Source organism: Herpailurus yagouaroundi, unplaced genomic scaffold (genome assembly GCF_014898765.1).
Source record: "Herpailurus yagouaroundi ecotype Mexico unplaced genomic scaffold, PumYag 141, whole genome shotgun sequence".
In the NCBI taxonomy this organism is placed as follows: Eukaryota; Metazoa; Chordata; class Mammalia; order Carnivora; family Felidae; genus Herpailurus; species Herpailurus yagouaroundi.
Genome location: NW_024412396.1, coordinates 67,280,790 through 67,305,557, shown reverse-complemented (window position 1 = coordinate 67,305,557; position 24,768 = coordinate 67,280,790). Strand labels below are relative to the sequence as shown.

The 24,768-nt window shown below is 54.5% G+C and overlaps 1 protein-coding gene across 1 annotated transcript in view; it reads left to right on the top strand.

The window, feature by feature from the left end:
• Positions 1 to 1,773: 1,773 nt before the first annotated feature.
• Positions 1,774 to 24,768, top strand: part of CLMN (calmin) — a 60,979-nt gene continuing 37,984 nt past the window's right edge. The window contains exon 1 of the mRNA XM_040478437.1: positions 1,774 to 1,801. Within this exon, the coding sequence (XP_040334371.1) occupies positions 1,789 to 1,801 (13 nt within the window). The 5' untranslated portion in view covers positions 1,774 to 1,788. The remainder of the gene's footprint in view (positions 1,802 to 24,768) is intronic.

The following is a 24,768-nucleotide window of genomic DNA, read 5'->3' as shown; positions in this document are numbered from 1 at the left end:
GCGGGGAGCGCGTGCCAAGCAGCATGAGCAAGCACGTGCAAAGGCCCAGAGGCGTGACCAGCAGATGGTGAGGGGCCCTCAGAGATGCGCAGCAGCAAAGGGGATGAGGTCCGGGGGTGGGAGCGGGGAGCGGAAAGGATGACGCAGTTGCACAAGCAGCGGGGCCGGGCCCCAGGGGCCGAGTGTTTGCACGGGTGTGTGTCCCGAGTTAGCAAGAGCCTTTGAGGGGTTTAAGCGCTCAGTGGTTTGCGGCTGGACACGGTACTTTTATCCTTAATTAGCTCAGCAGCACCTGTGCGCAGTGCGGAGCAGGTATCTGTCCCGTGCTGGCCGGTGGGAGGGCCCACGGGCACACGGCATCCTGGTCCTCCTACTGGTCCTCCTCCCGGTCCTCCTCCCGGTCCTCCTCCCGGACCCCCTCCCGGAGCTCACACCCAGGAGAGGGCGACCCGCAAACTTCTCTCCCAGCCCAGCCAGCGAGGCCTAAAAACAGGATCCCCGAACAGATCAAGATCTTGTTTTTCCGGCCCTTTCCCAGCGGCTCTGTGGGAACCGCCGCCATCTCGCTTCCTCTCGAATGTTCCTTGAAACCCCAGGAGGGCCCCGGCCGGGGGAGGGGGGGGGGTGTCTTTCCGTGTCCTTGTGAAGCACTCAGTTCTGGCACCTGCTGGGCTTTTCCATGCAGCACTTCCCCCCTGCGCCGTGCCTGGGGACAGGCCTGGGGTGGGGGGAGCCGGTGGATGACGGGGGTGGGGGGGGGGCCCAGCCAGACGTTGAGCTCTGCAGATTTGGCCTGCGTCACAGCCAAGGGGACACGCATCATGTCCTTCCATTCCTCCCCACAGGGGGCGCTGTGAGCCGCTCCCTCTCCTTCCCCAGCCCTGGTTGGCCCGCCCTCATTGTTCCGGTGTCCGGCCCGTAACAGCCCCTGAACGCACGTGCACACACACGCACACACACACACACACACACACACGAGATGCAGTGTTACCCGAGGCCACAGTGCCAACGCCCGCCTGCTCCCTATTTCCTCAGAGATCTTTCCTGTCAGCGCTTTCTTTCCCCCACTCTCTTTAGAGGGGGCGCCTAAAGATTCTGGCCGGTACCTGTTGCTGTCAGCCACGTGGACGCCCCCCTTGGGTTTGAGGTCACCCCTCCCCTCCACGCCGGGCTCTTTGGGGGCAGCCAGTGAACCACGCACCCTTCCGTTCCCTCTTCTCTTGGGATGAGCCAACACCTGGCAGCGTTTCCGTCCCTCGTACGCAGAGACCCAGGTGGCTCTACAGAGAGCCCTTCGGACCCGAGCAGTCCTTTCAGGAGAGAGGGACCCGTGTCACCTCCTGAGACCTTGCTACCAAGGAAGCAACGGGATTCCTAGAAGGACTAGCAAAGGGCAGAGAAACGTCTGCGGCCCATTGGGCAGCGTCGTTAGAACGTAAACAGCCACCGCCGACGGCACGCCGATGCTACCGTTGCCTTGACGTCTGCTTTTTAATTCTTCCCACGACACCCCCCGCACCACGGGGCCACACGTATTGCTTTTGTGATCCCGCGGGTAGAAAGGATGGCATCTCCGAGAGCCTAGTAGTCACAGAGCGCCTCGTGCTTTCACAGGAGACATTTATTTTCTCACGGATCTGGAGGTCCCCTCGGGGTTGGTTCCTTCCGAGGGCCGGGAGGCCTGAATCCGTTCCAGGCCTCTCTCCTTGCATTGTAGACGGCTGTCTTCTCCCTGTGTCTCCACAGGCTCTTCCTTGTGTGCGTGTTTAAGGACACCAGACATCTTGGATGAGGGCCCCCCGTAAGTGACCTCATTTTAAACCTAATTCCCACTGGAAAGACCGTATCTCCAGGGCGGTCAGTTCTGAGGTGCTAGGGGTTAAGACTTCAGCATATGAATTTTTGAGGGGACGTAATTCAGCCTGTCATAGAGAGTTTGCCCTTGACCACAGAGCTGGGCGGCGGGGCTGGGAGAAGACGAGCTTCTGCCCGACCTCAAAGGCCGTGTAGGGCCAGAGCAGCACTCAACGGCGGCCGTCTCGGCAAGGGCTTTGGGGGAGTGGTTGGGGTTGGGGGCACTTTTTAAAAATGTTTGTTTATTTGCGAGGGAGAGAATGCAAGCAGGGGAGAGGCAGAGAGAGAAGGGGACAGAGAATCTGAAGAGGGCTCCATGCTGACAGCAGAAAGCCCGACGCGGGGCTCCAACCCACGGACGGTGAGATCGTGGCCTGAGCTGAAGTTGGACACTTAACCAACTGAGCCACCCAGGCTCCCCGGGGGGTTGGGGGGGGGGACTTGATGGGAAAGGGTGGAGCTGAAGCCTCCCATCCCCGCCTTTAGTTCCTTGACTCCGGGGATCCCCCCCCCCCCAACCAGAATGACCCCTTGTGTCAGTCATGGAGACTATTCTCTCTGTTGGATGTACCCAAAGGTATGTTGAAAAACGAAAGAGATTCAGGGGTCAGATTCCGGTTCTGAAACTTTCTAGCAGCAAGGGCTCGGGCAAGCATCCCAAGCCTCGTTTCTTCCCTGGTGAGATGGTGATGATTAATGATACCTGCCCGTTAGGATTCTTGATGTGAAGTGACAGAAACCTAACCGGAACTCACCTAAGCACAGAAGGGAGTAAGTCTGGTTATGGATTTCAAGGAGGAGATACTGGTTGGGCCACTAGCAAGCCAGGGATGTAGCTGGGCCCCAGGGGTAAAGGAAACCACGACTCCGACATCGACAGCTGTTCCCTCCTCGCCGCATTTGGTCAAATTCCCTCTTATTCTCCAGATCGGCTTTCGCCACCAAGTGGGAAATATGGCCGCCATTAAGCCCCAAGTTCACGTCACAGCCCCAGTCATGGGAGACATCTCTCATGGTCTCCGTAGTCCCAAGTCCTAAGCTCCCAGGAAACTGGTTGGTTGGCTCAGCTGGGGTCCTGTGTCCTCCAAGGCACTCTGTGACCAAGAGGGACTGGGTTCTGACATAGGGCAGGGTCATGGCCTAGGATGTGAGGTCCCCTTAAAACATGGAAGCTCCTTGGGGCGCCTGGGTGGCTCAGTTGGTTAAGCGTCCGATGTTGGCCCAGGTCACGATCCCGCGCTTTGTGGGTTCGGGCCCCGCGTCGGGCTCTGTGCTGACAGCTCGGAGCCCGGAGCCCGCTTCGGATTCTGTGTCTCTCAGTCTCTCTGCCCCTCCCCCGCTTGCACTCTGTCTCCCCAAAATAAATAAATGTTCAGAAAAAATTCAAACATGGTAGCTCCGTATTCCTCAGAGCCACACGGAGGTGGCCTGAAGGAGGGAGCTCGCTCACCCAGCTGCAAGAATGAAATGAAAGGTGTTCAGGGGCACCCTTAGCCCCCTGCCTGCCTCTGGAAATGTCGGCTCCTTTCTCCCCTACCCACCCCTAATGGAATGCGAGTGAATTGAAGGAGATTAATTTGAATTAATGAGGTGCCGCTGAAATATTTTTAACATCAAAACATATAGCTATTCTATTAACACAATATTTTCAATGGCCGGTGCTGGGTCTCTGTCGGTGAATAGACACCTTCATGTACGGGTGGCGTCCTTCACATCCCGGAGGACGACTTAACACCCATTCTTGGTAGAGGATGGAGACAGAAAATGAATAAAACCAGGAGCAAATCGCTCCTCGTCTAGACGCAGCTGGCAGCGGGTACTCGACAATTGTTTAATTGGATGAACGATGTATAAATCGTCTAATTGACTCTTGCCTCTTTTGCCTTTGGCGTACTTCTCAAATTCTAACTAGCGTGATCTGCAACCCAGAATGAAAGGTCACACATTCTGATTTAAGGAACCCAGATAAAGAATGGCCTTATTGTATATTTGGTCCGAAGGAACCCCTTGGGTGGCATTCAAGGCTCTCCCCCAGCGTCCCTCCTCCCCTACCTGCCACGGAGCTGGGCTTAGTGAGTCTCAGAACCCATCGTTCAGTGTTTATGTCATTACTGTTACCCCACTTCCCCATCTGCTGAGGGCCCCCAGGACCTCCAAGTCCATGCTCCAAATTCACTTTCCACCTGGGACGTTCCTGAGGCCGGTGGCCCCATCCCCCGGCAGAGCCCTTCTCCTGCCGTCCACAGTTTACCAGTGTCCCTGCCCTGAAGGGTGTGGACTGGGACCCAGTATGTGGCAATTCTTCTCCCGGACCAGCAAACAATGCATGTTTGGGTCCAGGCCCTTGTCCAGTTTCATCTTGAAGTAAATAAACTAAGGGACGTCTAGCCCCAAGCCACCCGCTGTTCTCTGGTCATTTAAGAGTCTTGAGTGAGTGTTTAAGAGATGGTTGAGGAGAGAGGTGTGGAGCCCTCGGGGAGCACAGGGCAAACGCCCTCCCCTGGCCACAGCAGGTGCGGCGTGCTCCCCATGGTGGCCTCTTCTCAGGGAGCAAAACTGTGTTCATAAAGACAGGGCTTTCTACGGGGTAAACCCTGCCATTGGCCTGCAGGTCGCCGCCTTCTCGCTGTGTCCTCACACGGTCTTACATGCACCTGCCCTGGTGTCTGTGTGTCCGGATTGCCTCTTCGTATAAGGACACCAGGGCCCATCCTAACGGCCCCATTTTAATTAAAACACTTACTTTTAAAGACTCCTATCTCCAGGGCGCCCGGGTAGCTCAGTCGGTTAAGCATCCAACTCTCGATTTCGGCTCAGGTCATGATCTCACAGTTCGTGAGTTCGAGCCCCGAGGCAGGCTTTGCACTGACAGGGTGGAGCCTGCCTGGGATTCTCTCTCCTCCTCTCTCTCTCTCTGCCCCTTCCCCACCCCCACTCTCAAAATAAATAAATAAACTTAAAGAAAAAAAAGACTCCCATTTCCAAATACAGTCACACGCCGAGGGCCTGGGGGTTAGGACTCCAGCAGAGGAATTTGGGGAGGACACTAGTCAGCCCGTAGCAACTTGTAACATTAGATGTGGATGTGTGCGGCTCATAGCACAGGCAGTGAAAAAGGTAGCTAGTAGATGTTTGAGGTGTGCACACATGAGCGTGTGTGTGTGTGTGTGTGTGTGTGTTGTGTATTCCCACGTGGCTCTATTTAACCGATCGATCGGAGCTAAATAGAGCCACATAGGAACGCATAACACACACACGTTTGCATCAGCAAATGCAAAATTCGTGTCATCCTTAAACTGTTCCCTAACATACCCATCGCGCTAGCAGGAACTCGCCTCTTTAGCGAGCGTCAAATGGGGACTGGCCGTACCCCCTGTCCTGCACGGCAAGTGCTATGTGCTGCTGCTCTTTGGGACTGACCGTGGCTCCTGGCCACGGTGCTGGCCGGGCCCGAGCGTCTCATCCTCGCTGCTGTAGGACAAGGGAGAACGAGCAGCCCTAACTCCCACCCCCATTTGCGTAGAGGGGGAAACAGAGGCCCAGGACCTGAGGCCTGCCCAACAGTTGTGCTGTCGGGGGTTTGCGGGGGACCCAGGCCCCTCTGATCGTGACAGCAGTTCTCAAATCTGCCCCTGCAAGAGACCCAGCCCACAGGGGATAGTAAACCTGCAGATTTCCCAGGCTCCTCTGTTGCCGTTTGGATCCTGTCAGGGCCTGGGCCTGGGAAGCCCCCAGGTGACTGTCAGGACACGACCAGGCAGTGTTAGGGGACGCTGTCCTACGTCTCCCAGCGTGGAGGTGACGCTTGGCCCATATTCGCAATCGTGATGATTCAGATGTACGAGCCGGCATTTTCCATGCGAGTGAGACCTGCTCCTGAGGGTGGGCCTGTCTCGCCCCCGAGCTGACCTCAGCCAGCAGAGGTGATTAAAGCTGAGTGCTCCGGCCATCGAGGTGAACCATGTGCTTTGCTCCCTAGCTGTGGGCCCTCAGGCCTGGAGACGTGAGCAGCCTGGAGAGGTGGGCGCGGTGGGTCCCGTGTTACAGATGCATAGACTGAGGCACCCATGAGTTGGCCTCTGGAAAGCGCTTCACTTAGCGCCGGCACGAGCTCCCTCGGCACCCCCCCTGCACCCCCCCCCCCCCCCCAGCCCCATCCTTCCCAGTTTGGGTGGTTGGGAGTGACAGCGGGCATGGAACTCAGGAGGCTTGTGTTGTAGAAGATTCCCGGGGTCGGCGGACTGCTGAGGCTGAGGGAGCGGTCTCCCCATAAGACTGCCCTCATTCCCGACACCAATCGCAAGTTCAAGGGGTTCCGAGAACCAGCCTCCGGTGTGATCATTCGTTAGAACAGCACTGGCTGAAAGCTCCCGCATTCACGTTACCCTCTGACACCGATGTGTGACCGACACGCGGAGCATTGCCCATTAGGGAAGCTCGCCGAGCTGTGGTGCCCAGGCTCTTGATTGAGGCACGACTGATTGATTGATTGATTGATCGCCCTCATTGGTGAACTCAGTGTCCAGGCCAGCCGATACCGTGTGACCCCCGTCTGTCCCACGGTTGGTCTTTCTGGCACGGCCAGCCCCACACTGGGATCCGGTGTGGTCAGCCCCTGCCCTAGCCAGACACACTCCTGTCACATACACCGAGATCACCTCCCAGAAGCCCAGGGCGCACGCCAGACCTCTCTTTGGCCAAGGCCAAATCCTGTGCTGTTCAGCAGCGTCCTGGCGGGAACCGGCTTTGGCTGGTCTGGTGAATGTAAGTGCGGAGGGCTGGGGCCAAACCGTCCGTGGTCACTGCCATGTGGCAGTTCTCGGCCCTCGGCCCTCGGCAATCATTTCATCCTCCACGCCAGCGGCACGGGGCCGTAGACGAGTCCCCTCCACACACACACGCTACAGATGGGGTCAGCGAGGGGAGGGAGGCGCCTTGCCCCCCATCGCAGAACTAGCCAGAATGCTTTGACCCCTTCCAGTTGGCTATTAGTTTTAAAACTTTTAAAAAACATTAATAAGTTGCTGGCCTCCTTCAGATGGCCTGTTCAGCACCCCCTGGCGTTCCTTGGGTAATTTCCGGCCCCTTGGAGAGGGAAGGACCACCCTGAGTCCTCCAGTCTTGGGGCCAGACTCAGCGAGAGCTGGAAGAGGTGCAAAGCCATAAAGCAGCCTGGAGGGAAGTTATTTTTCAATCAAGTTGGGCTTTGCTGCGCTAATCCTTCCCTTCTGCGGGGGCCAAGGGCAGAAAACTCTTCTCTGCGTGAAGAGACCCCAGGCCTGGCTCGGGCCCTCGGACCCGCGTGTGGAACAAGGGCCTGCGGCTTTGAGAACAGCGGCAGTGCAGGAATGTGTCTCAGAAGACCACCAGGCCGGAGGAGCCCCAGCTGCTCCTTCTGGAAGAAAAGATTGAATGCGGGAGGAGGGGCTGTTTTCCCACGAAGGCCCCACCAACCACTCTCTCCGCGATTCCACCGCTGTGGAATCAGAGCGAATTTGCTCCCCGCGTTGAGAATTTCCCTTCCTCCCTCTGTGACCCTGAGCCCTACCTTCCCTGACCTGGCTAAGCCTCGGTTTCCTCCTCTGCAAAATGGAGAAAACAACACCCACCTGACGAGTACCCAGCACAGTGCGTGCACCTTCATAAACTGAGGTTTCTGGTTTCCACGACGGAGGGGAACAGATGACGCTTGTGATCTCGACGCCAGGCCCTCCTCGTTCTGTGGCACATCAGTTCTGTTTCTAAAACTGAAGACGTTCGGAATGGCGCAGGTAGGGAAGCGAGGCGGCTGAAAGACGCGAAGACCCCTCGACTGGGAGATGAGTCCCTGGTTTTATGGGGTCAGTTCCTGGGGATACGGGGTGCATCTTCCAGCCAGGGTGACTGGATCGCGTTCCCAAAACGAACATCAGCTGCACCAGGATGCAAGACGGCGGGTGGCGGGTGGCGGTCCTGTGGTCGCCGTCGAAGAACCAAGAAGGTGGACGTTGCCTCTGGCTCTTCAACACCCCCCCCCCCCACCACCGGCCCCCTTCCCCCCACACACGTGGGATCACTTCGTGCAGACGCCGAGCGCGTATACCACATGGGAAATAAAAAGTGCACGCGGGAAACCCAGAGGTTAGAGGGGGTGATGTTTGGTGCCAGGTGGTCCCCCGACCAGATTTCCTGTATTGTCGTTAAAAGCCTAATGCCTTTTCAAGATCTCACGGTCTTTGCCACCTTCTCTAATACTTGTCCTTCCCAATTTCCCCCCTACTCCACCCGCTCACCCCTCAACACGCAGAACCAATTGGCTCATCAGCTCCGAGGCTTTTGTCCAGGCCCCCCACCCCACCCCCCACCCTGCCCCGTGTTGTTCAGAGGCCCGAGGCAATATACAGTCCTTTTGAATCCTTCCTTGTGTCTCAAGCTCTTGCATTCATTCATTCGTTCTTTGCACCCTGTGGAGAGACACAGGCTTCCTGGCTTCTCGGGCCGACCTCCCGTAGGGCCAATCCGCAGGGGTTCAAACCTAGACGACGCGTCCCCAGCTCTTCACCGTCTGTTGTAACTGTTTCTCGTGTCTCGCGTGGACGCGTGGAAGTTGGATGGCTTTTTGAGCACAACTCGGATGTGCGGGGGGCGGAGGGGGGGGCGACATCAAGGAGAGAAAAGACATCGTGGGGAACCCGCTGCCTGTCATCTGGTCGCTGAGCCATTCTGTGCTGAATCATCTTCCCCTGGCTTCCCCACCGAGGACGGGGTACGTGTGTAAGAGTTTTGCAGGCCCGTAGAAGTGTGTAAGGGCCCACGAGTGCTTCTTCCTGAGGGTTAGTTTTTAGCAGCCCAAGACAGTGCGACTGGCCTCCCTGCCAACGAGAGGGGCGCGGGTGAGTCAGCCCTGATGGGTTTCCGACGGGCTCGCGAAAGCGAGAGAACGCGTATTGCGCCAGTTCGGGGCCGTGTTGGGCCGCAAGTGGCAAAAACCCAACGTGCGGCGACTTCATCCAAGAGGATCTGTCTATCTCGTGCAAGAGGAAGCCCAGAGACACCAGCCTACCACCCAGCAGGTCCACGTCTGGCCGCTGCTTCACCAAGAGCTCTCTGGCTCTTGTGTTTCTAGCTCCGTGGCTCCGTGACGGGAAGCCAGAGGGTTAGGAAAGAGGCAAAGAGGGCACACTCCAGTGTCCTCCGCTGACCTTCTGTCGGGCACTCCTGGAAACGCCAGCCTAACCTCCACTTCCGCTTTGTGGGCCAGGCCTTGTCCCAGGACGACCCCTGACCAGGGAGGTGGGGAAATGATCGTGTTTAAACTAGGCAGGGACAGGTGCCTGGGCGGCTCAGTCGGTTGAGCGTCCGGCTTCGGCTCAGGTTCGTGGGTTCGAGCCCCGCGTCGGGCTCTGTGCTGACGGCTCGGAGCCCGGAGCCTGCTTTGGATTCTGCGTCTCCCCCTCTCTCTGGCCCTCCCCTGCTCGTGCTCTGTCCCTCTCTGTCTCTCAAAAAATAAAATAAACTGTTAACAAAATTTTTTTTAAACTAGGCAGACTGCTGGCTCAGAGTTAGGATCCTGTTGGTTGAGAAGAGAAATGGTTACTGGGGAGGCACCTAATAGTGTTTGCTGTAGCCCTCCCTAAGCTGCCCATCATCCGTACACAGCTTCTCGCCCCGTCAGAACTCATTCACCTTCCTCCAAGGGGAGAGCCACAAAGTTTCATCCTGCTGTTGCAGTCAGGGGTCAAGATCCAGGATCGGGAAGAGCTGTGGCAATTTCCACGCCAGGTTTGAACGCATCTGGTTCCTTGTGCCTATAAGCGAAAAGACAGGTTATCGGTCTGCTTCCCCTAACGCAGCCAGTGGACAGTGATGGAGAGAAGGAGCGGGATAAATAATAGCGGCAACAATGAGTGCCATTCAGGGAAGGTGAGAAGAGATACTGGCGAGGCCACACAGAAGACCACGCTGCAGGCGTGATATGGTCGAAATTATGTTCAAACAAGCAAGCGAAAATAAAAACCCCGTGGAAGGAAAAATGGAAGGAAACAAGCGGTCTCGGAATAATTCATGTTATTGACTTTTCCGGGTTTTGTCTGTTACGGGTATTTATGTTATGAACAGAAAATCCTTCTGTCGAATATCACATTCGTAAACGTTTCACCCCGGTGGTATTGAGAACAGAAGAATAGGACGTCGTGCTACGCACGGAGTTGAGTACATAGCAGTTTTTTTTTAAGTAAAACATAACATTTCTGTATTCTTTTTTATTGTGTTTTATTTATTCTCAGAGAGAAAGAGAGAGCGCGCGAGAGAGAGAGAGAGAGAGCAGGGGAGGGGCAGAGAGAGGGAGAGAAGAATCCCAAGCAGGGACTGTGACTTCATGACTTGAGCCGAAATCGAGAGTCAGATAGATGCTTAACTGACTAAGCCACCCAGGCGCCCCAAACTTAAAATTTCCACCAGACGGAGGCATGTGGTTAAAAAGCTGAAATATACAGATGAGCTTATAATGAAAGCTGTGGCCTTCTCTACCAGCTCTCCCCACCTTCTGGCCCGTTCCCGTCGGGAAGCCCTTTTACAGCTCTTAGACTTTTAAGATAGGGTTTGGGGCGCCTGGGTGGCTCAGTCGGTGAAGTGTCTGACTTCAGCTCAGGTCATGCTCTCACAGTTTGTGAGTTCGAGACCCGCATCGGGCTCTGTGCTGACGGCTCGGAGCCTGGAGCCTGCTTTGGGTTCTGTGTCTCCCTCTCTCTCTGCCCTCCCCCACTCACACTCTGTCTCTCTCTCCCTCCCTCTCTCTCTCTCTCTCTCTCTCGAAAACAAACGTGTTTAAAAAATTTGAGATAGGGTTCTTCTCTTGCCCAGGTTGTGGTTCTGTGTGGAAGAACTGAGTAAAATATGTGAACTTGCTCATAGCAACCCCCCGCCCCCCCGCAAATACGCATCCATCCGCAGAGGGACCCGCCAAGGTGGCGGGCAGTGTGGCAGGAGGCGGTGACCTAAATTGCAAGGACTTGGAATAGTTTCGTTAATGATTTCTGTCCCGGTTTACCGGGAAGTCTGAGTCGGTCATGGGCAAGGTCAGGAGGCAGTGTCATAGTTAGGACCACAGGCTTTGGGGCCAGGCCTGGGTGTGAAACCTGGCTCCATATTTTTTTTTTTTTTTTTTTTTTTTTTTTACCAGATGGGGTGACCCAACCTGTCTCTGCCTTGGTTCGTGCATCTGTCAAATGGGAATCAGGGATGTTCACAGCAAAGACTCTTTGTTGTGGTTGTTGCTTCAGCATCTGTTGATTTATGTAAATTCCCTATTTCTTCTTGCCCTCATTTTGACCTTCTGTGTTTTTCCAGGAATTTATTTTAGTTATGTTTTTGAACTTTGAAAACACAATTATTTTGTTTTGTTTTTAAACGTTTGTTTGAATCGGGATCCACATAAGGGGCCAAACGTTGCATTTGGCTGGTGTCTCTTAAGCCTTTAAGCCTTTCTTGATCCATAGGTGTTCCCTCATCTCTTCTTTGTAGTTTGCTTGTTGAAGAAATGAGTGAGGCTGCTTTTAACTGCAGCCAACGGAAACCCATGAGAGCGTGAGAGCTAAGAAACATTGCCTTTAGGAGAAAGGCAGAGGTCCACCGAATCCAAAGGCCAGGATGTAGCAGAGCCTGAGGAAAAAGCCAGAACAGAACCGTCCTTTGCACACCTTGCCCCGCTCTCTCTTTCTCCTCCAGTCTGCGTGGCAGCAAATGGCTTCCATACCCCTGGTCCATCCAGGGGACCAGCCAGACAGAGGCTGGCTTCAACCCCAGTCTGGATTCCCAAGAAGGTGCTTTGATCCAGTGGCCGTGTCATTGGCCTCCAACCTTCCACTGCCCTTAGCCCCTGAATCGACGCCAGAGCACTCGGGGTCTACACAGCACAATGATCGTACCCATCTCGTGGGGCCACTGGGTCAGAGAAAAGAGACGAGACGTGCACGGTGTGGGGCGCTTAGTGAGCCCAGAATACACGGCACCGTTAGCCATGAAAAACCAGACCACCAAAACCTCTCAGGAGTCATGAAGTTCACTTCAAGGGCAAGGGTGCTACGCGGCCCGGCGCCCTACTTCCTGAGAGCCAGTCAGACGCAGCTTCTTAATTGGCCGTTCAGTTAAGCCAAGTGCCCAGCGCTAACGTGGGCCAGTCGTGGCCCTTGGCCGCCGTGCGGGTGGGTGTTAGGCAGTCAGGCTCATCCTCTTGGTTCTTGAATGGGTGTGCAAAACATGCCGGCCTGGGAGAAGTCCCTTTGTGGCAGCTCGGTGTCTCCAACAACCCCGTGGACTTAGACTCCAGCTCAGGCTCCCATTGGTAGAGCCTTAGTGACCTACCCTTCCAGGACCAGCACACCGCAGGGCTGGCCTCCTCACTGATTCCTGGGTATCCTCACCCGGGCTTTCTTGGTTCCGGCCCGTTGGGTCCACCTGAGGCTCTGGCTCACAGGAATGGCCTGAACAGCTCTGGGAGCTGGGAGCTGCAGGGAGCAGGTGCAGACAGGGCGAAGACCCAGATTTTGTTCCTAGAGCCATGCAGGTGAGCGTAGATGGACAGATTTGAGGTCAAGGTTGCAGCTGGAACGTGAGTGATCCAGGCTATATCAGAAGGGGTGTGGTGGTTTTGGAGGCCAAGTGCAATGAGCAGACTGGTAGATGGGTTTTCCACTCATTGAACAACATCTATACTCATGTGCCAGGCACTGGGGCGTGGCGGAGTAGGGGGCAGGGGCAGCAGTAGTGTACGAGAATCTTTCTGTTAACGGATTTACTCATTCACGTGTTCATTCATTGAGTGTACCCTACCTTCTTTTTTTTTTTTTTTCTTTTCAACATTTATTTATTTTTGGGACAGAGAGAGACAGAGCATGAACAGGGGAGGGGCAGAGAGAGAGGGAGACACAGAATCGGAAACAGGCTCCAGGCTCTGAGCCAACAGCCCAGAGCCCGACGCGGGGCTCGAACGCACGGACCGCGAGATCGTGACCTGGCTGAAGTCGGACGCTTAACCGACTGCGCCACCCAGGCGCCCCCCTACCTTCTTTTTAAAAAAAATTTTTTAACGTTTACTTATTATTGAGAGACAGAGCATAAGCAGGGGAGGGGCAGAGAGAGAGGGAGACACAGAATCCAAAGCAGGCTCCAGGCTACGAGCTGTCAGCACAGAGCCTGACGCGGGGCTCGAACCCACAAACCGCGAGATCGTGACCTGAGCCGAAGTAGGACGCTTAACCGACTGAGCCACCCAGGCACCCCAACCCTACCTTCTTGAACAAAAACATGTAAGGTGGCTTACCTGATCCATAAAACGAAAGGAAAATCAACAAGGGGCGCGTGGTTGGCTCAGTCAGTTAAGGGTCCGACTCTTGGTTTGGGTTCAGGTCGTGATCTCGTGGTTTTGTGAGTTCGAGCCCCACGTTGGGCTCTGCGCTGACAATGCAGAGCCTGCTTGGGATTCTCTGTCTCCCTCTCTCTCTGCCCCTCCTCCATTTGCATTCACTCGCGCTCTCTCAAAATAAATAAAATTAAAAAAAAAAAAAAAAGAATCTCTTAACAGCAATGCAAATAAAAGGAAATAAACCTGGCTGTGAGATTTTGGTTGCCCCCAACGAGGAAAACCTGAATATTTGCAGCAACCTCTGCACCTTGGATGAGAAGCTGTTCCAGGAGCCGTTGGCGATAGGATCTGTCCCTTCTTTTGGTGGATTCCTGTGTTTTCGTCTGCTGCGAAAATGCACAGCTTCACTTTCAAAGAAAAATTTGCCCCTGAGAATCCGGTGGCAAGAAACCTGCGACCAACCTGTGCCCCCTAAGAAACCCTCCCTGTCTGGATGGAGGAATTGTAATCGTTTTCAGAAGCAGCAAAACCTTGTCAACCTCGTCGCTCACTAGGTGTTTCAGCAGCCTGAAAACCATCTACCAGGCTTTCTATCCAATCAGCTGCTATAGAGTATCTGTGAGTTTTTAGTTTCTTTCTAAAATGCTAAGATTTGAAAGACTGGAGGGGCACCTGGGTGGCTCGGTAGGTTGGGCATCTGACTTCAGCTCAGCTGGGAGCCCTTGGAGTTCGTGAGTTCGTGAGTTCGAGCCCCACAACAGGCTCACCGCTGTCAGCCTGTCAGCACAGAGCCCTTCGGATGCTCTGTCCCCCTCCCCCCTCTCCGTCCCTCCCCGGCTTGTGCCCTCCCCAAAATAAATAAATAATAGTAATAAAAGAAAGCCTGGAAACATTTGGCCTCTGCTGGTGGCCCTTGCACTGTTGGTCACCTCCGATGGCCTGCCTTCCTGATGTCAAACTGAAAGCCGTCTATTTTGTTCTCTGTTTCCTCACTGTTGTACCTGCTGGACTTGCCCCTTTTCCAAAAGATAGCTTTGAGCTCGTGGAAGCCTGCTTTTGGAGAGGTGCTGAGCACCTCGTCCTGAGAGGCATTCCAGTACACTCTGGATGACAGCCTTAACGACAGGGTTGGATGAGAGGCAACCTTCAGTAAGCTTATTTAAGGACGTCTCCAACCGGAACACTAGACTGCCCTGAGGAACGGGGTAACCCTGGATTCCTCGTGGTGCTCAGAACATGGGAGAGAAGATTACGGTCCTTGAACAAAGCTTCATCTACTGAGAAACTTTACCTACAAGGTGGAGGTAGCCCATTTGATTAACTTTTTTGTTTGTTTGTTTTTACCTGTTTCCATTTAAACTTTACAGAAGAGGAGGGAAAAAAAAATCAGCGATGATTTTTTGGGGCCGTTCTTCTTGCTTCCTTGGGTTCCTCAGACAAAGGAGGCCTTCAGTAGGGGTGAGGGAAGGGAGGAGCAGCCGCTATGATGGTCTTGGAGGAGGCTGGTTGCTGAAGAAGGAAAGCAAAGACAAGAGGCACATCCAAGTCTGCTTGCCCAAATGCTCTTTTTCTTTTTTCTTTTCTTTTTTTTTAACTTTTTAACGTTTCTTTATTTTTGAGAGACAGAGCGTGAGCAGGGGAGGGGCAGAGAGAGAGGGAGACACGGAATCTGAAGCAGGCTCCAGGCTCTGAGCCGTCAGCACAGAGCCCGACACGGGGCTCGAACTCGCGAACCGTGAGAACATGACCTGAGCCAAAGTTGATGCTTAACACACTCAACTTGTCTGTTTCTTTCATTTCCCACACGCCTGCCACCCCCCACCCCCACCCCACCACGGCTCTTGAAGCCCCAAAGTGAATTTTAAAAGTTGGGCGGTGAGGTCCGGCCACCAGGAAGTCGTAGGACGGCCGCTTAAATCGGGCGGTGGAGCCTGTGCAGTCTAGAGCAGGGCTTGGCCGACCACAGCCCACTGCCTGTTCATATAAATAAAGTTTTATTGGAACACAGCCATGCCCATTTACGTATTGTCTTGGCTGCTTTCCCACCAGGAGCGCAGAGTTGACAAGTCGCTGGAGACCATGTGGCCTGCGAAGTCTAAAACGTTTACCGTCTGGCCCTTGACGGGAAAAATTGCCAGCTCCTGGTCAAGAGCGGTGACTCTCGGCCCTGGCTCAGTGTCAGCATCACCTGGGGAGCTTTAAAAAATGCAGATGCCTGGGCCCCGCCCCCAAGGGGTTTGGATTCAATTAGTCTGGAGTGGAGCCCAGGCATCCCTACATTTTAGTTTCCCCAGGTGACTGTCCTTTGCAGCCAAAGTTGAGAATCACATGTTTAGTCTCAGTGGGTTTTTGTTTTTTGTTTTTTTGTTTTTTTGTTTTTAAGATTATAGAACTGGAATTTGCCATTCTCCAGGATTTCTACCCAAGGACAATGATCCAACCTTGACCTCGATGTCAGAGTGCAGCCCTTAGGTCTGAGCCACCTGTCTATTGCCTGAGGGAGACCTCTGATGATAAAATCCCTACAGTGACCCCGGGGACTAAATGTGCCTGAAGAGGGTTGGAGGTGAGCCGCGTTACGGTGAGGGGCCGAGTCTGCCCACATGCACGCCTGCACGCACACGGGGACACGCATCAGGGTGGCTCGTGTAGGTAGGTAACTGTTGTCCGTTTTCGAACGAACGCGTCTCGAGAAGGAACCCATGTTGGGGCGCCTGGGTGGCTCGGTACGCTAAGCGTTTGACTCCTGGTTTCGGCTCAGGTCACGATCTCATGGTTGGTAGGTTTGAGCCCTGCGTCGGGCGCTACGCTGACAGTGCGGAGCCTGCTTGGGATTCTCTCTCTCTCCCTCTCTCTTCTACCCCTTCCTCACTTGCTCTCTCTCTCTCTCTTTCCAAAATAAATAAGTAAACTTTAAAAAAATAAAAGGAACCAGCGTTTCGTGACAGCATTCATAATTGTCACCTCGGCACAGCTCCGTCCCAGGGCCCCAGCCCAGGCAGCTGGTCCTCTCTCCTGCTAATTAACGTGAAATGTTGGTGACACTTCCAGCTGGAGGAGAACCTGACACCTCTTGCCTTCCCCCATCGCAGGTTTCCAGCCTTACGTCTCTTGCTCAGGGTAGGAATTTAAAGTCGCACTGGTGTCACTTTTTGTTGGCAGGCGAGAGTTGTAAATGGGAATTTCACAGTTTGCTTTATCCCTCGCATTTAAAGCAAATATTAACCACCTTGCCTTCCACGGTCTGTGTCTCCCATGTGGAGCCCAGTGCCTTCTGCCCTCCCGGCCGCTGTCCCCTTGGGGCCTGCTCTTTCTGGAGCAGAACCGTGTCCACCAGTCAGAATAACAAACTCGTCCCGGTTTGCCAGGGCCTTTCCCTAGTTTTTAGCACTGAACGCACCGCGTCCCAGGACCCCCTCAGTCTCCCTCGGTGAAACGGGACAGCTGGTCACCCTGATACTTGGGATTCTCGCAATGGGTTTGCCTTTGTCCGTACTTGAAAACGTTGGTATGTCAGGTCAGGTGTGGGGTTTGTTGAAGACAGATGTGCTTAAAAATGCAAATTAAGGGACACCCGAGTGGCTCAGTCCGCTGAGGGTCCGACTTCTGCTTAGGCCGTGATCTCACGGTCTGTGGGTTCGCTCCTCATGTAGGGCTCTGTGCTGACAGCTCAGAGCCGGGAGCCTGCTTTGGATTCTGTGTTTGCCCCTCCCTCGCTCTCTCTCTGTCTCAAAAATATATAAACGTTAAAAAATATTTTAAAAATGCAAATTAAGGTCATTTGTGTGAAGTTTTTTTAAGAATAAGTAGCTGAACCCAGAGGTTGAGCTGATTCTTATGAGGCCTGTTCTGTGGATAAAACACCAGGTCAGCCTTTATGCTTCAATTGGACAACCTGGCATGAAACAGAATCTTCATGAAGGTCCTTCAGTAGGATGTTAGCTCTGAAGGGGTTCGACCAGCCCGGTGCCACGGGGAGAGTTTTGGCTTACGGTGACCGGGCTAGGGTCTTCTCCCAGCTGTACCGCCAAGGCTGGGGCAAGTCACGTGTCCTGGCTGAGGCTCGGTGCCTTCGGCCACCTCCGCAGGTGGCCGGGAGAATTCAACGGCGGACATCTGGTGATTCTCACTGCGTCAGGAAGAGGCTTAGCATTGACTTCTTCCCTTCCTTCCTGGGGAGCCTGGTTCTCACTCAAGACAGATGTTAGGGGCACCTGGGTGACTCAGTCGGTTAAGCATCCACCTCTCGGTTTCGGCTCAGGTCATGACCTCATGGTGTGTGAGTTCGAGCCCCACATGGGGCTCTGCGCTGACAGTGCGGAGGCTGCTTGGGTTTCTCTCTCTCCCTGTCTCTCTGCCTCTCCCCCACTCACACCGTCTCCGTCTCTCTCAAAATAAATAGATAGAACGTAAAAAAATGTCAAAAAGGCAAGCGTCCACTAGGGTAGGCAGCTGCCCCAGCAACAACCCCAAGATGCCTGTGTCTTCACTCAGTGACCACGTATTTCTGACTCACTGGGGTCCAACAGTGATATTCATCATCGGGCGCCGCTGCTGGGTGATCCTTGCCCAAAGGGGAGGCTCAGGAGTCCAGTCTCCTTCCCTCTTGTGACTCCGTCATCCTCTGTGTCCTTGGAACTGTCCCCGTGGGGGTGGGCACAAAGCACCGAGGATCGTACAGGCCTCGTCTGAAAGTGGCGTACCTCAGACCCACTTACCTTCCGTCGGCCGGGACTCCGTGGCGAGGCCCCCACCACCTGCCAGGGGGGCTGGGAAATGTAGTTTGGCTGTGTGCCCAAGAGGAGAAGGAAACCGGGTTTGGCAAACACATGATAGCCTCTGTCACAGGACGTGTAGCGACCTAATTCATTGGCCGTCAGGACCCGGTGGAGACATCCCCCGTTAATGAACATCTCTGTGTTTCCAAAGTAGGCTCCTGCAGGAAGTCGTGGTTAATTTTACACAGGAAAGGGGTCTGGCTTCCAGTGATCTTCAAAATAAAGGAATCTCTTTATTGCAGGACTTATCAGGGCTTTTACTACACCGCTATTTCTCAGACTTATTGGACTCCTCTTTGGAGAGAGGCCTTTGAGAACTAGCAGTCTACAGAATGTGCTCCAGAAAACACTGCTTTAGAAGTTACTCAGAATTCAGAAAGCAGAACACTTTCACGAAAACACTGGTGTAAAAAAACATCCCCAACATTTGTGGTCCGTGATGGAGAGTTCAGTCCCGCAAGGATCTCGGTGTCAAGGGTCCATGCGGTGAGCCTCCGCGGTAGGTGAAGAGAATACTTTTCTGCCTTTCCTTCCTTCTTCTTTTCTTCCCTCCCTCCTCCTCTCCCTCTCTCCGTCCTTCCTTGTGGGACCTGTCAGGACAGGGGTCCACGTCTTATTATCCGTGGCTGAGCATCGTCATCATTATCACCTCCCTGGATGGGTATGGGAATGATCTGTCCCGTGCCACTTAAACCCCCATCTCGATTTCAGCTGGACACGTCGGGGCAGCCGACCCGGTCTTCCCATCTGGGTGGATGTTAAAAATCCCTTTTCCGAAGCTTGGGTTTTTATGGCCGGCTGGCGTCATCCGTCATCATAAAAGTGGACTGAGATTTAGCACTGAGGTTAGACAGAATCACACAGAAAAAACTATAGCGGGTTTATTTTTTTTTTTTTTATTTCTGTTACAGGCACCAGCCTAAATATATATATATATATATATATATATATATATATATATATATATAGCTTAAAACTTAATTTGCTGTGTAATTGGGACTAGTTCTTTGGAGCCCTGGGTTATGGGTTTTGGAGCAACCGAGAAGCAAGGGCACGGCGGGGCAGGACGTGCTATGTTAATTGGTGGCCTCTGGGACCCGTGAGAGAATTGGATTTAAGTCCCCAGTTAGAATGCGCTTGGCAGCTTTCTTGGAGTCTCCCCGGGTACCTACTGGGGAGACCACCAGTCTGCCCCGGCGGCTCAAGCAGGTACCCGGGCTCCATCCCGATGCCCCCGGGCGCATCCGCGACGTGCACGAGGGACGGAGGAGGGCAGGCAGCACGGGAGTGACAGAGAGGGTGGCAGAGCCCTGGCGGCTCTGGCCTGCCGCTTCTCTGTACGCTTGTCTGTAGTAAGTCTCGCGCCGCTCGGCCTCCGGTCCCGGCGAGGGTTTTGCATTTTATTACCAGAGTCTTGATAAAAGGGACGCAGGTCAGAGCAAACATGCAGGGAGGAAAAACAAAGGAAATGAAACGCAGAATCGCTGCTGGTGCAAACCACATGGAGGCCTTGGCTTTAATACCACCAGAGCCGGTGGGGGGAAGTGGCCCCCAGGAGTCGGAACCAAAGGGACGTTGGCCTGGTGTTCCTGAAGCCTGGCCCCTCTCCTGTTTAAAAAGAAATTGCCGTTTAATTTGTTTCTGAGTTTTATGTCTCAAGTGAACCAGCATGGGGCCACGTAATGAGGTTGTGTTTCTGGGAGGTGTTGAAAGACGGGAAAAGAGCAAACACGGCGTCCAGACGGGGTGGCCGAGGGTTCCCGGGGGGGGGCGGGTTGTCCAGCAGCCCCGGGGCCGGAGGGGCCGGTGGGGGCTTCCCCGGGCGCTGGCCTCCCTGGGTGCCGGCTTCTGTGGGGCCAGAGGTGCCCTCGCGTGGTCTGGTGGCGGTCCACCTGGCGACCAGCCGGAGGGAGCGGCCTCTCCATCTCTGTTTAAAGACCCCCGGGGCCAGCCCCAGCCGGTGGAGGAGGGTGGCCTGGCTGAAGGGGGCCGAGGAGGACTCTTCGAATGAGAGAGAGTCTGAGCCACGGGGAAGAAGAGCGTTTGGCAAGAGTGGGAGAGTCTCTGTGAGCATCTCAGGGGGCCGCTGGCGTAAGGTTGGGCAAGAGCTTGCCAGAGGAGGAACCCCTTAGAGATCGTCACAGGCGGGGGCTGTGGCTGTCCCCCGGGGCTGAGATGGCCTCCGGATAGTGCCACGCTTCCCGGCAAACAGTGCCCGGGGGCTGGGAGCGGGTGCAGGCCGGGGCCTTGCCCCTGCACAAAACAGAAGCAGAGGTGGGAAGGTGTCGGGCCTCCCACCACCCTGCCTGCCCCCACCCTCCCTCCTAGACGGAGGCGGGTGGGTGAAGCCTTGGCCCTCAGCGCCCCTCCCACTGGGGACGGGCAGAACCCACCAGCCGTAGCCCCTGCCCCAGATGACCTCGCCGTCCCAGTCCTGTGTGTGTGACCCCCGCCCCCCTTTCCTTGCTGCCGCCTCCCGAGCACCGACCCGCCCGAAAGGAGCCCGGCCCCGTGAGGAGTTAAGGAAAGCCATCTGCAGGGCCATGCCTGTGCCCGTGACGGGCCACGAACTGTGAGGACAGGTAGGTCTGGCTCCTGAGCCGTGACACACACCTGTCGCGCTGCCGGGTGACCTGCCGGATAACTTTAGCGCATGGTGCCCTCCCCGCACCGCGGGGAGGCCCTTCCGTGGCGGGGTAAGGCCAGCTCAGGTGCATCTGACCCTCACGACCCCATGATGCGGGGACTATGACCCACTGTGTAGATGGGTAAACGGAGGCACTCGGGGACGATACTGGCAGACCTCTCGTTTGCTGAAGCTTTTCCCCGTATTCTGCAGCAGGGAAGGCTGACACTGGAGCAGCCTGGGTGGTCCCTTAGGCCCTCCAGGGCTTCTCACCCTTGGTGCCGCTGACACCCTGGGCCGGAAAAATCTGTTTTGTGGTAGGGGGCCGTTCAACAGCATCCCTGGCCTCAACCCACCTAGATGCCGGTCCGAACCCTCCCGCTTGGTCATGACAGTCAAAAATTCTCCAGATGCCACCAGATGTCCCCAGGCGCCGAGGCACCTCTGCTTGAGCACCGCTGGGGACACTCCAGCCTTTCCAGGGCGCTCCCAACATGGCGAGTGGGGCGAGGGCAGCTGGAAAGCCGGAGGACTTCCTGGAGGTGGCTTTGGGGCACTGAGACCACCAGCCTGGCCGAGGAGGAGAGCGGTGAGGCCACAGCCCGTCCATCTGCCTCCCGCCTCTCGCCAGGCTGGGTGACTGAAGCTGGAAAGACCTGCTCCCAGCTGGCCTGCCTGAATGGACGTCACAGAATGAGCGCCCCCTGCAGGAATTCTGGTCTAAGTCCTCCTCGTCAGTTCTGGTTCATCTCGCAGGGGAGTCAGAGACCCCCCCCCCCCAAACTGTATGAATTCAGTGACTAAAGGCCACTATCGGGAAGAGCCCTTTGGACGACGAAGGAAAAAGAAATGACGTTTGTCTTGCCCGTTGCCGGTAGGCAAGCCCGGGAGACATATGTGTGTCCCCCTTTTTTCGTCTGCGGTGGGGCTTGTGTACCTGGCTCCAGGCCGCCTGCTCCTTCTACGCCAGGTGGCACGCCAGTCGCATCCTCCACCCTGCCTGAAGATGGCCAAGAAATTGTGCCACTTGTCTCTTCCCAGTAAGACCAGGTTTTCAAAGTGTGCAGTATCTTGCCCACAAGCTGGTTGAATGCAGGTTCTCAGGCCTTGGGGCCAGAGAGCGTGAGTCAGCAGGTCTTGGATAGGGTCCAGGGATTAGCATTTTAACTGTCACCCCAGAACCTCTTGATGTTAGCAATCCGTGGACCAGACTTTGAAAAATGCCGCGGCATTAGCTGATCACACTGAATTGTGTACGTGAATATCTTGGTGCTTTAGCTGTGTGTGTGTGTGTGTGTGTGTGTGTGTGTGTGTTTCTGAAAGGAATCAATAAAATATCAATAGAGGTGATCTGTGAGTGTAATGTGATTTCAACAGATTTTAGATACGTCTCTCTATCCCGTCTTGTTTTAATTTTTTATCATGAGCATATGTTTATAAACAGATAAGCCATCAAGCCTTTCTCGTGGGTGGGGAAGGCAGAAATATTATAAAGGAAATATTACCTAGGAAAGAGGTTTAGCAGAAGTGTGGACATAGGGAAAAAAAGGTCACAGTGTCAATGAATCTGTTTTAACTCCCAAGTCAGCGTCTCCCACTCCGTGGCTCCCAAGTCCTGAGCTGGCCACCAGTGGTGGCCTGGAGAATGGAGGAAGGTCACATTTTGAAATTATCTGTTCTTGGTAAAGCAGGGGCCCGAGTCACACGAGGGGATTTGGGACGGTGGCCTTGAGCCAGAAGGCTGTGCCTCCCTCTCTGTCTCTGTCTCTCGGGGCCCCTGTCCAGCCAGCTCCTCCCATTGCACACTGCCCGGGCACTTGGACGCGCCCCGGCCAGCCAGGCAGACCCGGTGATGGCGATTTTACAACCCTGTTACTGCCCCGCCGTTGCCCAGCAAACCCGCACCGGGCCCCACAAACACTCCGTGAGAAGGCCAGACCCTTCCAGAAAAATGGTTTCCTGCACCTTTACAACGTGATAGGTGCGGCGGAAAGAAAGGGGCCACTGGATTTATGGAAACTATATAAAGTTTACGGAGTCTTGGCAGGCCAGAAGTAGAAAGAGCCTGCAGGATGGGGGTGGGCATTTCGAAATGGAGAAGGTCACGATCAGACCTTTGTGGTGAGACACCGAACAGAATACTGCGATTCCAGGGCTTGCTGTGTGGCTGTGAGGTCAACCACCGGGGCTGCCTTTTGGGGTGATGCCCTGGAATCTTCACCGCATGCCCGTGAGGAAGGCACAGCTTTCCCCCTTCTGTAGAGGGGAGACTGAGGCAAAGGGATTTTGAAAGTCAGGAACTTGCCCAAGGTCGCACAGCTAGTGGTGTGTGTGGCCCTCAGCTGGGTGTTCTGAGGCAACCCAAATTCTCACCGTCTCTCTCTCCTCTGTGTATTGAGCGATGTGTCCCAGTTTCAGGTTCAGAAATTATGGTCTCCATTCCCTATTTCAGTTTGGGACTCATCTGTTATTTGTGATTTAGTTTCACGGTCCCCTGGTATCTTCAGTCATCACGTTCCCCTCCCGTGGGTCAGCTTTGCTGTCGAAGCTAATCTGTGCTCAGATTCCTGCTCCCCCACCCCCCAGGCCGTGGCTGGAATGGAAATGAGGCCTCCCACAGGTTGACTGTGGACTAGGGTGGGGCTGGGACACTGCCCTTGCCTACAGGAGCCCCTCCGTGTCCCACTTCTACTGTGAGATCCTCATAGGGCCCCGGAGGAGTACCCCCTGGGGTCTGAAATCACCTCCCCTCCTCCCCATCAGCCCTGGAAATTTCTTATTTCTCCTTGCATATGTGCCCTGTAGCATCCATGTTTTCTCTCCTACTTGGCTGTGAATTCTTGGAGTACAGATTCCAAGCATTTTTTTTTTTTTTTATTCTCTGATTTTGCCCACAGGGTCTGGTGTAGTTCCTGGCATGTAATGGTTATGGACTAAGTATCAGCTGGGAGAATGGAAGGAAGGAAGGAAGGATGGATGGATGGATGGGTTGAAGGAAGGAAGGAAGGAAGGAAGGAAGGAAGGAAGGAAGGATACATGGTTGGATGGATAGATGGATGGATGGATGGATGGATGGATTGAAGGAAGGAAGAAAAAGAAGGAAGGAAGGAAGGAAGGAAGGAAGGAAGGAAGGAAGGAAAGAAAGAAGGAACGTTGGATGGGTACATGGTTGGCTGGCTGGCTGGATGGATGGATGAATGGATTGAAGGAAGGAAGAAAAGGAAGGAAGGAAGGAAGGAAGGAAGGAAGGAAGGAAGGAAGGAAGAAGGAACGTTGGATGGGTACATGGTTGGCTGGCTGGCTGGCTGGCTGGATACATGGAAGGAAGGAAGGAAGGAAGGAAGGAAGGAAGGAAGGAAGGATACATGGTTGGATGGATGGATGGACAGACAGATGGGGTGGGTCTTCCACACAGTTCCACACTTCCTTCCACACAGTTAAACCAGCCGTCCAAACGAGGTTCTCTCAGGCTTTCACTGAATGCACTTCTGTTTCAGGGGACGTCCTTCGCTCTCCCTGAAGCCATATGGAGAAACCAGCCTGAGTGTTTGAATGTGTGTGTAAATACTTTACAATCCCATAAACTTGTTTAAAGACAGGTGGGGGTGAAAGTATACACCGGGGCAGCCTTTGGGGAGGGCAATTTGGAAGTAGCTATTAAAATTGTAAATGTGCCCACCACTAAGACCCTGCAGCCCCGCTTTTAGCTGTCAGGCCTGAGATTCGTCTGCTTGTGCACAAAGAACCAGGCAGCAGGGCACTCGTGCAACCGTGCTGCCCGTAACAGTGAGAAAGTGGGAAGAGCTGAGTGCCATCAACCGAGGGACGGCGGCTAAGCTCTGGAACACCCACGCCATAGCCAATGATACACAGGCAGAAAGGTCTCAAGTGGGGCTGGGGGCAGGGCACTCTCCAGTCTTCTGGAAAGCTCCGAGGCTCTGTAGCTCGTGGCCCTCAGCAAATGCTCCCCCACCCACCCCCCGCAACCCCGTTTCTACCCACGTCTTTTCCCTTCTTCCTCTTCTACCCACGAAACACAGTTTACTGGGATTAGCTCTTGAGTTCTTACACCGACTTGCTAAGTGACCTTTTCTTACAGCAAAGGAGGAAAAACCAGAGAAAAGCAGTTACGCGCCTAAGTGCTGTCTGCCGGATCTTCAATTAAAAAG